We start from the raw sequence: 15,954 nt of genomic DNA, 5'->3' as shown, positions 1-15,954 counted from the left end.
CTCGTTCCACCTCGGCCGTCCGCTGCCTTCCCTGTTGCGGGCGCTGCGGGAGCCGGGCGCGATCACGTCTGTCGCACTGTAGACAGACGGGGATGTCTTCTTCAATGCTGGAAGAAGCAGTGGAGCTGCACATAGTTGCTGCTGCGCGAGCTTTCCATGGGCTTGTGTTGGCAGGAATCCTGCAGGATGTGCCCAAGGGGAACTCGTCGTCAGCAATACCCCCGGGGGCCGGTCATGGGTAGAAGACGTAGATACGACGACAGGTTGCTCTGCATCCGAGGGGGTTGCTGTCGGGGCACGCCCGCAGTTTGAGGGTGGATGGAAAGACAAGAAAAGGATAGGCAAATTCCGCAGTAAAACCGACCGACATGGGCCGATGCTGCCCGCAGTCCCGTCCCCGCCATACGACGTGTGCAAAGCAACTGCAGAAAGTGGGCATCGACGATGGGGGGTTTGCTAGAGAAATTCGTGTCCATAGGAGAGGTGAGGAAGAAACGTGTGTTCGTGAATATCCGTTGATCCTATTGGAAATAAAGTGTAGAAGCACACGTGCAACCCGAAACATGGGCAGATTGAACCCGTAAATTCAGGGAAACGCGCATGCTTACTCGGCGTATCTACACCTGAAACACGATGGTGACCATCCACGGTGGCAGCGCCCTGGCGCCGAAAAAGAGCGCCCTAGCCGAGGAAGAAGAAAAATGCTCTTGTCGCCTTTTTACAGGTCCGTTCGCTGCGTCGTCTGTCCTTCCTCAGTGCTCACGTTTGATGCAGTTGCTCTCGCTTGCACACGCCCCCCTACTGCGTCTCCAAATAGAGCCGTCTCTGCGCTCGCTACGCGGCGCGCTTCAGGTTTGCTTCTACATCTGCACACGAAACGTCGCAGCGGCTTCTTCGCACTCAGGGGATATCTGCAAGGAAGTCGTGGCCGGCGCGCGTGGCATTCCCTCCAAAATGCCCCTGCCTTGCCAAATGGGTTCCGCGCAGCTCTAAGCTCACTCGCGGGGTCGCGCGGACCGCGGACGAAGGGTCACACGCCGAGTGCAGCGGGCGTTCGCGACCGGTCCAGTGGAAGTTTTCTGTTTGCACCACACCCATAAAAAAGCTCTCTTTCTTGAATAGCCAAAGGGAGAGAGCCTGCGGGACCCAGCCGGCAGAGCTTCCCTCGAGTTCAGCTTCGTTCGTGAGAGTGCCCAGGACGGTTCGCGGAACGGGCAGTTGCCCCCGACCCCCCGACGCCTCGCCACCCCCGCGGAGCCTATCAGTCGGTCGCGTCAAGCACCTCGGATCACGCGGCTCCTCTCAAGCTGCCTGCACCCAGCCCCCTGGTGTCTGGCAGAAACTTTCTGAAAGACTGTGGTGTACCTGTGATTCTGGGATTTCCGTGGAGCTCGGACGCTCCACCGCCGAGGGCACACGCGCCAGTCGCCGTCCAGCGCCTCTTGCGCGCCGAGAAAAGGCAGCTTGGATGCCTGACAGTCTGCGTTTGTCGTTGTAGCGAGCAGCAATGCGAGCGCAGTGCCTCCGCCGCAAAGTGATGAGAAACGCTGACTCTCAGTCTACGTAATGTTTCGGGAGCCGCAGTCGGGCGTTTGAAGTCTAGTGTACGGCGAGGCCTCAACCGCTTCCGGCATACAGGCTGCGTGCTGCAGCGAGTGTTGGCTTCGGGGAGAGAAGCAGGGTCTTTGCTCGAAAACGGGTTTTTCCATGAAAAAAGAATGCAGAGGCATCTTCGAAATCAAGCTCCAGCGCCTGCAGCTGCGCGCCACTGAGCACGTGACCGCGCACGGCGGGCGGCGCAGAGCGTTCGCGGGAGAGAAGTCGCGGGAGCGCTTCTGCGTCGACGCAGAGACGCAACTCGCGTGAAAAGCGTCGACGCCTCTCGAACAGTTCTGCTCTCTCTGGAAAATTCTTTTATTCTCGCGGTGCGCATGCACGTCAACATTTCTCTCCTAGAAATACCACGGAATTCCGGGCGCGTCTGTGACGGCTCCGTCGGCTCGCGGGTTCACAAAAAGCCGTGCAATGAGTGAAAAACTGGGGCAGCTGGAGGTCTCGTGTCGCCGAAGAAGAAAAATCGAGTCACCTGAGTGCGTTGTCTAGCGTCAATTTCTCCGCTGAACACTGCCCCGGTTTTCCCCTTTTTTAAAACCGTTTTCTGTGGCGGGCTGAGTGGAATTTCTCGCTCTCTCCGTCACCACCTCGGAGAAAGATGCATGCTCGCTTTTCTCCCAGCATGAACTAGCGCCGCTCACGGAGGGATTCTGAGCGCCTCGTTTCAACAAGATTTTGCGTGTCTCGGGGACGTCCCTCCTTTTTCGGTTCGGAAATCGTCTTCCTTGAGCCGCTTGAGGTCTCCTCTGCCCGCCTCCGCACCTCGGAGGGGCGGTCGTCACATCCCTCGCAGCTTTTCACGTCGTCTGGCGTCCCTCCTTTTTTGTGAGGTCTGCGACCTGGCTCTGCCGCGTCCGTGCGGCGGCTCGCATGTCTCCGTCGCGAAGACGGAGTCTCTTTTCGGGTAGAAGCCTGGAAGAGAGGGGAGAAGGAATCAGAGAGAAGAGAGCTCGCGCCGACGGACGAGGGACCCGGGGGCGTGTGTCTGGAAGGCTGGGGCAACGCGAGGCACTTTTTCGAAAGAGGTAGGGATTTTCCATCGCTCCCCACCGTTCTACTCGACTCTAATCGGTCTGCCAAGGATGCAGTGTGAAGATGAGGAAAAACAGTGCGATGCGGGCGGCGGGGTCGGAGGGCGGGTGCCACATCTCGCGCAAAGGCGCCGCGTGGAAGTCCGCGCACACCAGGCGCTTGGAAGAGGTTAAAACAAGCGCCCTTTGCCGAAGTGGGCACATTGTCGCCGCCACGTTTTTCCAGATTTCTGTGCAGAAGGACCGTGGCGCGGGCTTCGCCTCGTGTGCCGTCGCCTCGAAGCCTGCGGACTCGCCGCAAGATTGTCTCTCGCCTTCGTCGCCGTCCATGAGGCTCCGCGGCTCGCGGTGCCCCTTTGCGTGGAGGCCCTCAGGGGCTTCGCCTTCTCTCAGGGAGCCGTCTGGAGGAGGAAGTCTGCAGCAGAGGTTTGCGGCGTCTCCGTCGGCGTACCCTCCTGTGTCTCCCGAGTCTTCCTATGAAGCTGCAGCTCTCGTTTCCGCGCGGTTGGATCCCGTCTGCCTTCTCTCTCGTCTGTCTTCTGTTTGTCGTCAGTCTCTCTCTGCCTGTTCCTCCTCTGCTTCGTCGCCCTCTGCCGCTTTCCGTCGTCGCGGGCGGCCTCACTCCTCTGCGAAGGGGACGGCTGCTCTGCGCAGCTGTTCGACGCCCTGCGCCGCAGTCGATCTCGCGGGCTCGTTTTCACCTCCGGGCTCGATGAAGCTTTCAAACGTTTTTGAAGGGCGCTGGCGGCTGGCGCGTCGCCCAAGACGAGGGGGGCGGCGGGGCCTGTCTGGTGCTGTCTTCTCCGGCGCGGCGGTCGTAGGCTCTGGAGACGGTTTCGTCTCGCCGCCTCCGCAGGCTGCACTCCTGCGGCCGCGCTCGGCGTCTGCATGTGGACCGTCGCCTCTGTCGGTCGCTTCGTCTCTCCCGCGTCTGCGGCTGCAGTCCTTCAGGAGGATGCGAAGGCCTGCCGGTCCCCCTCAAGAGGACGCAGCAGCTGCTTCGCGCCGCAGTTGTTTCCGGCTGTGTTCCTCGTCGTATCCTGCTCCCCACTCGGGCGCGGTCTTCTCTTCGCTTCCTCTGCGCCGCTCGCTCTCTTCGTCATTGTCGTCAGTTTTTGAGTCTACTCGCTCGGAGTTTTCGTCTGCGCCTTCGCCGTTGTGTCTTTCTCGCGCGCCTGCAGGCGCTTCGGCGGGCGCCTCGTCTGCTAATCGTCGGTCGCTGCGCTGCGCGTCCCGCAGTTTGCGCCGAATCCGGCCGCAGGGGGCGCTGGGAGCCGAGACGCCAAAGGCGAAGAGGCGAAAGAAGAGAAAAGAGGGCAGCGAGTCAAAGAGGAGGGAGGCAGAAGAAGCAACTGCCGCCTTCAAGTTGAAAGACGGGAGCCTGGGCCTGGCTCGAACGAACGCCTCTGCTGCGCAGGTACAGCAGCTTCTTCCTCTTGCTCTTTCTCGTCCGCCTCTGCCTCCCTCGTCTGTCGCCGTGAGCAAACGTCTCTTCGCCCGCGGGCTTCGGTCGTCTCCGTTTTGTTCTCCTCTTCCGCTCTCTGCTTTTCTCTCTTTCTCTCTTTTTCGTCCTGAGCTCACCGGGCGCTTCGGCACGAAGGCGGAGGCGCGTGGTCGTTCACTGCTTTCTCGTCTTTCGTTGATTTACTTACTCTTCCTCTCCCTTCTCTGCCTTCCCTCGTCTCTGCATCTGGTTTACACGCCGCCCGGCGGCTCGCCGGCGCACGCTCTGTCGCTGGTGGCGGCCACGAGGAGCCCGGGGCCTCCGACCGCGGTCGAAGAGACCGCCGGCGGCGGAGCCGGAGCCGCAGCGCGGGCGCGTCTCCTCGTGGAGGCTCCACTGGACGCAGCCGAGCGGAGCGAAGCGTCTCCGTCTGCCCGCGCGAGAGAGCAACACCTCGAGACGGGGCGCGATAGAGCAGATCGACCGCGTGCCGAGGAAGGCGGAGAGGGAATTCAGAAATCTGAGGGAGGCTCCACGGGCATGGCGCGCCCGCCGGGAGACAGGAATGCCTCTGGGCCAACCGCGCCGCTGCCGGCGCCAGGCAGCAGCTTGTCTCCGGAGTCGTCTCCTGCGCAGACAGAGGACGGCGGGGGAGACAGCAAGACAGAGGAGGAGGAGGAGGCAGCGTCTCGTAAGGCAAAGGGACACGCAAGCGAAGCACCGGGAGGCGGTACAGGATCGCAGGAAGAGGCCGGGGTTCCCGGTAGCTGCGAAAGGCTCGAGAATGGGGAGCTTGGCGCGGAAGGAGATGCAGGCAAGCCGGCTGCAGACCTCTCTGCGCGAGGCGCGAAGGAGGCGCCGCGGGAGGCCAATAGCGGCGAAGGCGCGGGCGCAGCCCCGCGGGCTTCCGGTCAAGAAAGCGCGGGAAAAGAGAAGGAAGGTGGCACGCAGGACGGGCGAGTCGCTCGAGACGCGGACACCGGCGCCACTGAAGGAGGCCTGGCAGAGGATGTGGAGCGAGACGCGGAGGGCGGAACAGGCGATCCGAGGGAAGTCAGCAGAGAGACGGGGGAAACTGAGCGCCCAGAGAGAGAGAAAAGCCAACGGGGGGAGAAGTCCGCGAAGCAGGCACCGGGCGGCGCCGCCGGGAGCGCGAAGGTGAACACCAGTGCCAGCGGAACTGAGACAGAGAGCAGAGAGCGCGGGAAGGACGCTTCGTCGTCCCTGGAGCTGCCTTCGACCGCAGGCGCGAGTGGAGAGGCGGAGGCAGCCGCTGCGCGAGCGTTCTTGGTCATGGAAGGAAGCGCGTCGCGGGGCCTCGAGGGCGACGAGGCGGTGAAGCCGCAGGAAGAACTGCGCGTTCAAAGCAGCGGGGCGCTCACTCCTGGCTCTGCGGCATCCAGTTCAGCCGAGCCTCAGGCTCAAGTGCGCGCGAGCGGCCAGACAGACGACGCGGGGGGGAGAGAGGCGGCAGGGCAGCAGAAGCAACGCGGCGCGCCCGGCTGCCGCGAGATGCTCGATGAAGGACTCTCCCAAAACAGTGCGCCGGGGCGGTCGAAAGAGGCTCCTGACGACTCGCCTCCCTCTTCTTCTGTCGTTACCGTGCAGTTTCCTCTCGCTCTGTCGTCTTGTAGCCCTCCGTCGTCTCCGGCGGCCGCAGACGGCGCAGCCGAAGGCGCCGGGCGCGAAGTTCTCTCTCCTTGTGCTGCTTTTTCGCCGCCTGCGCCCTGGCCTTCTCAGCCGACTTCTCCTAAATCCGATTCTTCTTTGTCTGCTCCCGCCCCGGGGGTCGCCTGCGCTGTGGAGGCCGAGAGCGAGTGCTCAGTCTCTTCACTGGTCGCGCGCTCGCTCGCGGCGCTCGCGGCGCCGCGGAAGCGCCCAGGGCGAGCCGGCGCGGGCCCCGGGCGGGCTGCTTCAGGCGACGAGGGCGGCAGCGAGGGAGACAGCGAAGCGCGCGAGGATGCGACGGGGGGCGAACGAAGACTTTTCTCGAGGGTGTTCGGGTTGATTGCCTCCCTGAGCAGTCTGCTTCCTTCCGCGCGCCCGCGCGCATCCGCCTCGCCTGCTCGCGCATCGCAGCTTGGAGCCGCAACCGCTGCCTCGTCTCTTCCGCCTTCGCGATCGCGGGCGTCTTCGCGCAGCAGGCTCGCTCCTCTTCTTTCGAGTGCGCACAGCGCTTCTCTCTCTCCACTTCCTCCGTCGCCTGCCGACGGCGCCCGCCAGGCGGGGGCAGCCTCGCGGCGGGCAGCAGCGGCGCGAGCTCTCGGCGGTCCTTCCCCTCGAGAGCCTTCCGCCGCCTCTGGCGCGCCGTCTGCCGCGGTCTTGTCGACTTCGTCGGCTTTCTCGCGCGGCAGCGAGGGCGGGGCTGGCGCTCCGTCTGGCTGCGCCCTACGACCGTGTTCTCTGCAGAGCGGAGAAGAGGACGTCCGCGAGCGTCTGCCCGCCGCGGACAGTTGCGCGTTGGCCTCGGGGTGCATCGGCCGTCGCAGTCGAGCGATGCATCAGGGCGAGGCGCCCGCGCGTCCCACGCTGTCGAGGCGTGGAGGGTACCAGGCCCGCTGGGTGTCTCCTCTCTCTTCTGGCTGTCCAAATCGTTTTCGAGACGCTTCGGGTGCTGCGTCGCCTTTCGCCGCCGCGACTCTTCAGTCCCTCTTTTCTCCCGCCTGCGAGTGCGACGTCACCGGTCACAGACTGAGGGCGGCGGGGGAGACAGAGCCTGCGGACGCGGAGGACACGGAGGAGGTGTGCGTTGTTCGGCGTCAGCCGGAAGAAGAAGATCTGTTTCTCCCTTTTTCTCTCTCTTGCGCTGGCCCCAGCAGCACTTCGGAGGAGCCGCGCGTTCAGCTGGGAGGCGAGGCCGAGGCGCACAGCCAGCAGGCAGGCCTGAGCAGCGCTGTCAGCAAAGGGGCGCCGCTTGCGGGAGAGGAGGTGGCGAGGGAGAGCGGGGAAGCAGCTGAGGCTCCGCCGGGAGCGGAGACGCGACTGCGTCTCCACGTGAGGAGGGCAAGAGAGAGTGATGAGACTCTAACGCCGTCGCTTCCGCTCCGCTACCTCCTGCCCGTCTCGCTGCAACGTGCCTTTCTCTCTCGTCGTGGGCGAGTAAGCGACGCCGACCGCGCCGCCCGAAGGGACGGCGGCGGGGACCGTCCCGTCGCGGGCGAGAAGGTGGACGAGCCGCGGGCTGCGCAGTCGCGTGTGGACGAGGCCCTCAGGAGGCACAGCGAAGGCGCGGAGGACGGCGTCGCGGACGACGCTGGAGGAGTCGCCTCTTTCGCGCGCTCCGAGCGCGCCGAAAAGGAGACTCCGCCTGTGAGCCGCGGCGGCGACGGAGAACAGGGAGTTCCGGCGGGCGCTCCTGTGGGAGACAGCCAGTCTCTCGACGCTGCGTCTGAGGCTGCAGGCGGCTCCGGCGGCCTCCCCGCTTCGCCGTCAACGCCTGCGGGACCGGAGCGAGCCGCTGCGCCTTCGAGGCGCCCCGCGCCCGCGAAGCCCCAGGAGCCGTTTCTGAACGGCCGCCCTTTCCTCAGAGGTCGCCCGTACGAGGCGGAGGCGCAGAAACTCAAGTTCGACTTTGCGTCGCTCGACGCGGGCGCGCGCGTCGTCGCTAGCAGCCGCGGCGTGGCGAACATCAAGGCGGTTCAGGTGAGGGGGCGCCGCCTCTTGCAAGAGAGGAGCTGCTCACTCGGCCGCGCATCGGCCGGCGTCTGTCTGCAATGTCTGCCGAAGCAATAAACAACTAGGTGCATGCGTCTGCTTGCCTGCCTGTCTGTCGTGTGCGGCGCGGTGTGCCTGCACACCGCTGCGACGTTTGGGTGAGTAGCCACTTGCGTTCGGGCCTCGCAGCGTTCTGCCTCATGTGTAGAGTCTGTGCGAGGCTGTTTGAGGTCTGTCTGTGAAGCAGGGACTCTGTGGGCGTTTTGGTTAGTCGGCGCTCGAATGCGGAGTGTGTGTGCAGCGGAACGACTTGGATTCCTACATGCTGGTGCCCTGTTCGCTGCATCCCAAGTTCTTCGTGCTGTCCTTCACGGAGCCTATCCACGTCGAGCAAGTCGCACTCGCCAGCATGGAGATCTACGCCTCGGCCTTCCGCCACATTCAGCTGCTGGGGTGAGGCGTGGGCAGTTTCTGCGGAGCCCCGCCTGAAGGGTCAGACTCGCTTCACGCGCAAGCGAATTTGCGGATATCTTCAGGACAGTCTTGCCTGTTTGCGTGTAGAAGGAGAAGCTGCTGCGCTATGCTTCTCGAGTGAAAGGGCCGCTCGCGAGTGAGGCGCCCGGGGAGACGCGCTGGCCGCGGCGGCAGGAAGCCGCGGGAGGCGAGGAGGGACCAGCGAGCGAAGCAGTGGGGAGGGCGATGAGCTTTTCTGACTGTCGCGTCGGTCTGTCGACCACTGACTCCGTTTTCTCTCTCATTCTTTCTCGGCCTGTTCTCCGCGCGGGCGTGAGTGTCTCTCCTCTTCGCTTTGCCACCGCACCTCGCTGTGTAGTCAGGCGGTCTTTCCAAAGTTCCGGATTCTCTCCTTTCCGTCTTCCTCCGCGCCCTCGGTTGCGCGCGCGCAGCCTCAGGAGGCGAGGGTGCCCTCGAAAGCCCAGAAAGGCGAGTCACGTGAGGCTGCGGGGCGTGTGCGTCCACTGCGTGTGTTTTCAGCTCCGACTCGTATCCCACCAAGCAGTGGAAGTTGCTGGCGAACTTGGAGACGAACCCTGAGGAGGCGCAGGAGATTTTTGACGTGAAGAAAATCTGCGCAACGCTCCACGACGGCCAAGCCTGCTGGGCGAAGTAAGCGACCCTTTCACCGCGTGACAGGGCTCTCTCGTCGGTCGTCTCCGTTTCGAGAAAGACGCTTCCAGGCGCGGAGCCTCTCGCAACGAGGCGCCGCGAACTCGCTCGGGGGCGGAGGGGGGTGTCTTTGCGCGGCAGGATCCTCTGTGGAGCCAGGCGAGTCTGGTCGTCTGTCTGAGGACTGTGTGCGTGTGGGCGCGCTCTGCGGCGGGGGGGGGGGGGGGGGGGGGGTTGGTGGGTGGTCATCTGGTGAAGTCGGGAGAGAGGTCTTACTCGTGACAGACTGGCCCTGGTGCTGTGCCTTGAGGGGACTGGAGCGCGTTTGTTTTTTCTTTTTCCAGGTACTTGAAAGTCCGCCTGCTCTCGCACCACGTCGTCGAGTCGCCCTACTACTACTGCTCGCTGACCTCCTTCCACGTCTTCGGCTCCACCGGCTTCCAGATGCTCGAGTCGCACATCCACAGCGAGGAGGGGCCCGACGACGAGAAGCCGCGCCCCGAGGAGGGCGACGCACCCGGAGAGGCAGGCGAGGAAGACAGCGAGGACGGCGCGGAGGCGAGGGGGGTCGCTGGCGAGCGCGCACTGCGGGCAGCCGCGCCGGCTTCCACGGCGCAGACTGCCAACGCGCTGAAAGGAGGGCGACGAGGCGGAGGAGGCGGAGGCGGAGGAGACGGAGGAGATGAAGGCGAGCAGGTGGAAGCGCAAGAGGGCCGCAGAGAAGACCCCGAAGGGCGGCAATCTGGCGAAAGAGCCGCGCAGGGCGGGGAGGGAGGCGCCCGCGCGGGTCGCGGAGACAGCGAGGCCGAAGAGACGAGGGAGGCGGACGGCAGGGAAGAGAGCGGGGAAGGCGAGGCCGGTTGGCACGCAGCCGACATGCAACCGGGGCAGTCCCCTGCGGCTGCTGCCGCTGGCGCCAGAGGCGGAGGTGTGCCTCCCTCCTCTCCCGAGGCGCGGCAGGAGACACCAGACGGCGGGGGGGAAGCAGAGGCCTCCTCAGGTCCCGGAGGAGAGAAGTTGTCTCGCGGCAGCGACGGGCAGCTGCCGCAGAGCCGCGGGAAAGCGGGTCGCTCGACTTCTCCAAGTGCGGAAGGCGAGGAGGGCGTGCGAGTCGATGCGTCGGCTCCAGCGGCCCCCTCTCTCGCGGCGTGGAATCCTGCTGAGGGCAGAAAAGAGTCTGAGCGCGCCGCGCCGGAGACGGGAGCCGCGCACTCCGTGTGCAGCGACGACCATTCAGAGGGCGGAGACGCGTGTGTGGAGAGAGCGGCTTCGAGTGCTGCCGGAGGGGGAGCCCTCGGCGCGCGTGACGCTGCGCCTCGGCGGGCGGCCCCCGACGAGCAGGGAGCGGGATGCAGAGGCACGGGGTCGCGCCGAGAGGAAGACGGCCAAGGGCATCAAGGCGCGAGCGCAGAGACAGGGCGGAGGCAGACGGAGCGAGGACGGGAGAGACAGGCTGAGACAGGAACGAGGCTCGGGCCCGCTGACTCGACGCTGTCCCATGCGGAGACTCGCAGGCCGCGGGAGGACTCCCCCGGCGAGGCGAGGCTTCCGCCCTCGTTGCGCGAGGCCTCCGCAGGGGCGCGAGGCGTCGCCACCGACTCAGGCAGAACTGCGGAACGAGCTGAGGCGGCAGCAGCGCCGGCGCTCGCGCTTGGCGCGCTCCGAACGGCGAGCGGAGATGCACTGCCCATCGAGAAGCGGGCGCTAGGCGACCGAAGAGATGACGGTCGTCAGGGTCAAGCGCGAGTCGAAGGAGGGGCTGCAAGGCGGAAGAGCGAAGAGACAGAGGCGTCGTGTGCGGCGCATCCCCACACGCAGCACAGGGCGGGGGACTCTGGCACGCGGGCTGTCGCTGGAGGCACATTTCCAGGAGAGGCGAACGACGAGAAGGGCGAGGAACGGAAGAAGCCCGGGAGAGAGGACGGAGAAGGACGCCCCACTCCTGCGCGATTCCGCATCGACCCCTACGCGCCGCTGCCAGACGGGAAAGCAAAGCAGCACGCTCCTGTTTCGCCAGCTGCTGCTCCGTCGACCTCTCGGTCTCGGGGAGAGGGAGTGGAGATCGGCGGCCGCGTGCGGGCGACGCGCGCCGCGCCCGAGGCGCCGGGCCTCGATGAGGGCTCCTCCCCCGCCGCGTCTGCGGGCGCCTCGAAGCCCTCCTCTGCGTCGTGTTCGCCGCCCTCTTGGGAGGGCGGGGGAGCTGCGCCTGCGCAAGACGAGGGCGAGCGCGAGGACGACCAAGGGCTGCTGCGGCAGCTGCATCAGTGGCGGGACATCGCGCGGCTTCCGCTCCTCTTTGCGCCCTCGACGCCCGGGTCCCTGGGGGCCGCCGCCCCCGGCGTTCCAACTCATGCCTCTCTCCTGCGCACAGTCTTCAATTTTCTGTTCCCCTCCGGAGGCCCGTTCGAGGCCCGCGGGCCGCCGGCGCTCGCTTTCCCGGCGCCCGCAGTCTTCACGTCGCCCTTTCCGTCGCAGGCGCGGACGGAAGACCTCGAGCCGGCGCTGGGCGAAGGCGTCCAGGGTCGAGAGAGTGAAAATGCAGCGAAGGAGGCCGGCGAGGCGCTGCGCAGAGAAGCAGGCAGGCAAGAGGGTGCCACCGCGCGAGCTGCGCCTGTGGAGGCGTCCGCTCTGCGAAGCCTCAAGGATGCGCCGCGGAAGAGAGAGGACGAACGGAGAGATGACGTCGAGCGCGAGGGCCCTGAGGAGAAAGCGCGCGGACGCGAGGCCGCCGGTGAGCTGCGCGAGCCTGGGTCGGCACTTCCCTCCACGCGCAGGCCGAGTTTCCTTCCTTCCTTCCACGCACGCGCCACGTCGGCGGGAGCGGCGGGAGCGGGGGACGAGGGCGGCCTCGCCCCAGCGGAGCGGCGCTTCTCCTACTTCCTCGAGCGCCTCTTTCGGCGGCATTTGCCTTCACTCGCTCACGCGGGCTCGCACGGCTCGCCCTCGGCGCCTGCGTCGCCCGTGAGCGATGTGGGGCCGCCGAGCGACGCGCGGGTCCCTTCAGCTTTTCGCCGCTCGCCTGCCGCCTTCACTCCGACGGCGCAGTTCGCCTCGTTCGCGGCCTCGTCTCTGCCTCACAACACGATCTTCGAAGACTTGCTTGCCTGGACCGACCGGGAGCGCCGCGAGCTCCCGTTCTCGCCTGGAGAAGGCGACGCGGCGCCAGCCTCCGGCGCAGACAGCGCGCCGCCGCTGCCTTCGCTGCCCTGGCGGGGCGGGAGCAGGCAGACAGCTGAAGGGCTGCCGGCGCAGGATGCGAGGGAAGGCGCGCAGGCTTTGACGCAGGCCGTGCCTTCTGCGGTGGCGCGGAGCAAGGCCTCGCAGGGGTCACGCGGAGGCGAGGGCGGCGCGGCAAACACGCTGGCGGCCCGCGGCGACATTCTGGTGCAGCACGGCCAGCAGGATCTTCTTCTCCTTCTCATGCAAAATCTGCCTGCCGCCGCGGCAGCTGCGAGCGCAAGTAGGTCTGGGAGGAGATGAACGTGCTTCGTTGGCAGTCACTGTCTTACGCTTCTATGTTTCGCTGCGTCGCGTTCGGCCGCTCGTGGCTTCTCCTCCGGGGTAGGGGAGCTGCTCCCCCGAAGCTATCTGTCGAGGGAGGTTAGTCTGTTTCAAAGTATTTCCTCTCTCCTGCTGCTCGTTGTCTGGCGTGTGTATGTTTTGCCGTCTCGTCACGTGACCCCGCCTCCTCAGCGCGTTGGAGGCGCTTCAGCGTTCCGATTACCTCTGGGGCTGGCGTTTCGCCTCTTCCGTTGGCTGTGTGCGCATTTCTTGACATCTTATTTCTTCGTGTCTCTTGGCTGTCTGCTCTGCGTTTGTCGCCTTCAGAGCTGTTCCCAGCAGGCGCGCCGCTTCTCGCTCGCGGCGTCGCGGAGAGTCCCGTCGCAGACCTCGCTTCTGCTCCCGCTGCCTCGCCGTCGGCTCCTCCGCCCAAGTCGGCTTCGACCGGTTCTGGGTCGGCGGCTGGGTCAGGGCGCGGCGCGGTGAAAGCGGCCCTCGCGTCCGCTGCTTCCCACGCTGGAGACAAGCCTGGCGCCCCGTCTGCGGCGAAGGAGAGCGTCCCCTCCGCCTCGGGGACGAAGGGCAGCGGTCACGTGCTGTTGACTCTCGTCGACCGCATGAAGGCTGCGGAGAGCCAAGGGGCGCAGATCCGAGCCAAAATAAGTGAGCTAGCGCTGTCAATCCACTCGAATCAGCAGCAGATTCTGCAGCAAGCTGTGCTTCTCCAACTCATTCAGGAACTCGTCGCCTTTCTCTACATCCGCCTCAGCAAATTCGACGTCATCGTCCCGCGACTGCCTTTCCTCGTCGACTTCTGTGACTCGGGCGCGGCGGCCGCCGCCGCTCTCGCGGCCAAGCGCGCCGCACTCCAGCGCGTCTCCTCGCCTGCGACGGCGGTCGGAGCCCACGAGCGGAGCTGCGCTCGGGACGGTCTGGGCCTCTTTCAAGCGGAAAAATGTCCCGCGCGTGACACAGCGCGTTCGCTTCTTTGGGGCGAAGAGGAGGCGGACGCCGGCGACGGCGGGTTCTTCGACCGTGTCTCCGTCGGCGGGAGCGGGTCTTTGCAGGGGCGCGGCGGCGAGGACGGCGGGGCGTGCGGGGGTCAGAGGCAGCGGGGACAGAGCGGCGGGGCGCATGCGTGGGGCGCGAAGGGACGCAGGAGCAGGGTGGGTAGAGAAGGCGGCAGGCGCGTGTGGGGTGTTCACAGAAGAGGAAAAGATGGGCAAGCAGGCAAAAGGTCGTGGGACGAACTGCATAGTCTCGAGAAAGATGCAGGACGAGGCGACGGGAGCGGGTGTGTGGACGTCGGTGGCAGTCCCTTCGCTCCGGAGGAAGACGAAGCTACGCTCTGGGCGTTCCTTTTCGGTTTCGCCGCGTGGGGCCTCACGGCGCTGGGGTCGTCGCTTCGATTCCTGGCGCAAGAGACGTGTTTCGTTCTTCTCGCCCCTCTTGTTGACGCCGCCTCGTCGTCCGCGCTCCCTTCGCCGCACTCTGCGGCGGCGACTCCATCGCCCGGGCGTCTCTTCTGTCTCCGCACGACCGAGCTAGGGGCGGGTCTCCTGGGGCTGCTCGCGGCAGTCCAGCAGCGGCTCGCGGCCGTGGTGGCGCAGAGCGTGCCGCACGCGGGGTCGATCTGGAGACATGTGTGGGGCGTGTTTCCGAGTTCGGGTTTCTGGACCGAGGACGGGCCCCGAGTGCTGTCGCTCCTCCTGCTTGTCCTCCTGCTCCACACGATGTGCGGGCTTCTCATCTTGCGCTTCTTCTCTAGCAAGGCACGCGAGGCGGCGGCTCGCGCCGCGGCCGCCGTCCGCGAGTGTCAAGAGCTTCGGTCATCGCTCGACCGTCTCCTTCGCATGCCTCCTCCCAGGGAGGGACTTGGGCTGCTGCAGACAGTCGCGGACACCCCGGCGGGGACGGCGAACGCCGCAGAGGCGGCGTGGAAGTCTGGCGCTGGCGGGGAGACGCGCGAGGAGGCCACCGAGGAGTCTGCTGCAGCCGCAGACCGAAAGAGGACGGGCTTACTGGTCGCGGCGCAGAGAAGAGCGGCCGCGGAGGGGACTGGAGGCAGAGGTGCTGCTAAAGGACGGCAAGGAGAAGACCAAGAGACAGGAAACGAGCGCCTTCCTTCGCACGCGGCACGGAGGGACTCACCTTCAGGGCCATGCGAGCTCTGTGTCGCGCAGATTCAGCCGACCCCGGGGGCTGAGAAGCTCTCTGGGGCGTACGAGAGATTTGAGCTTGCGTCGTCAGCGCTGAAGCGCGAGGGCGTGCGCTTAGGGTCGAGAAAGCGAAACGGCGACCCGAGGAGAAGGTCTGTCGACGTGCTTCTCTCGCCTGTCCTACCGGCGTCGCCTCCTTCTTTCCTGCCCGCCTTCCGCAAGGCAGAGAGGGATAGGCTTGCGGCTGTGCCTCGCCGCCTGTCTTCTCCAGTGGAGGAGAGGAGAAACGGCGCCCTGCTGCCGCACACGGCGGCGCTTCGAGCCCTGCCGGCGGCGGCGAGGGCCCCTCGGATGGCGCTGAATCTCTCGCAGTGTCTTCCGGCTTCTTCAGAGAGTCTCGCCTCCGAGTTCACCGTCAGGAGCTCCTCGTCTGCGTCGCGCAGTGCTGGTGGCGGGTCGTCGTCGCTTGCGCTCGCTTGCGCTGGAGGCCTTCAGCGAGCCGGACAGAGAGAGATCCGAGGACCGAGTCTGCCGCAGGGTGCGCAAGCGAGGGGAGAGGCGGGTGCTGCGCCGCATGCAGGGGCTATCAGGAACGCTGGGAAGTGGAGGGGCGACACGTTGACTGCACTCCCGTCTGCCCTCGCGTCGTTCGATGGAAGAGAAAAGGCCGCCCCCGATGCGGCTCGAGCCTCCACGGCAGATGCTGCGTGCGGTAACGGTGCGGCGGCGCTCCGTCGTCGGGGCTCTCTGCTTTCTTCAAAGCATGCAGTGGCGCTGGAAGAAGAGGGGCGAGGAGACGCAGCGGTCGAGAGGGTGGACGGGCGGCTTGCCTCTCCTTCAGATGGCGATCTGGCACAGTCTCCTTTTTCTGTGGCGCCCTCGCACGTCGTCGTGGCCTCGGCAGCCGTGCCGAGGAGACCCGGCGAGGCTAGTGGAGGTTTCGGCGGCGTAAGCTGCAGAATCGCGGAGAGGCGAAGCGAAGGCGAGGTGGCAGAGAGGAAGAGCGAGGCGAGAGAGAGGCGCGACGAGACGAGCGCGGAAGACAGAGTGCCGCAGAGGAAGCTGTATCAGGGCCGGGCACACGGGAGTCGGAAGGCCTTCAAATTGCAGAGGCATACGCTGAAAGGTGGAGCGGGAAGTGGCGGACTGAGTGGTGCGATGACTACCACAGCGGCGAGTTCGCAGCCCGCGAGTTTCGGGCCCTCCGCGAAGGCGACGCCTGGAGGGCTGGGTCAGAGCAAGGGGGTCACCTCCAGCTTCGTTGATGAGGCTCCGAACTCCAGGCCGCCTGCGGGCTGATCTGGCCGAGACAGGCCGAGGCGCTACGCTCCAGTAGAGGGCGGCTGGCGACGGAGGCGCCGGCAGGGCCCCGCCGAAAGATGCGTCCACTTTTTGCGCGCGCCTGGTGACAGAAATAAGTGGCAGC

The 15,954-nt window shown here is 65.9% G+C and overlaps 1 protein-coding gene across 1 annotated transcript; it reads left to right on the top strand.

The window, feature by feature from the left end:
- Positions 1 to 2,727: 2,727 nt before the first annotated feature.
- BESB_033450 (Sad1/UNC family protein) lies at positions 2,728 to 15,827 on the top strand (the record flags this gene model as incomplete). The annotated part of the gene is made up of 5 exons (XM_029361931.1): positions 2,728 to 7,731; positions 8,045 to 8,196; positions 8,737 to 8,868; positions 9,213 to 12,328; positions 12,697 to 15,827. 5 exons carry the CDS (start codon positions 2,728 to 2,730, stop codon positions 15,825 to 15,827), a joined length of 11,535 nt encoding a protein of 3,844 aa, XP_029220896.1.
- Between the last annotated feature and the right edge of the window lie 127 nt (positions 15,828 to 15,954).

The sequence above is a fragment of the Besnoitia besnoiti genome, chromosome II, assembly GCF_002563875.1.
Source record: "Besnoitia besnoiti strain Bb-Ger1 chromosome II, whole genome shotgun sequence".
NCBI lineage: Eukaryota > Apicomplexa > Conoidasida > Eucoccidiorida > Sarcocystidae > Besnoitia > Besnoitia besnoiti.
The sequence above is the reverse complement of the archived record's forward strand: the minus strand, read 5'-3'. Positions and strand labels throughout refer to the sequence as shown.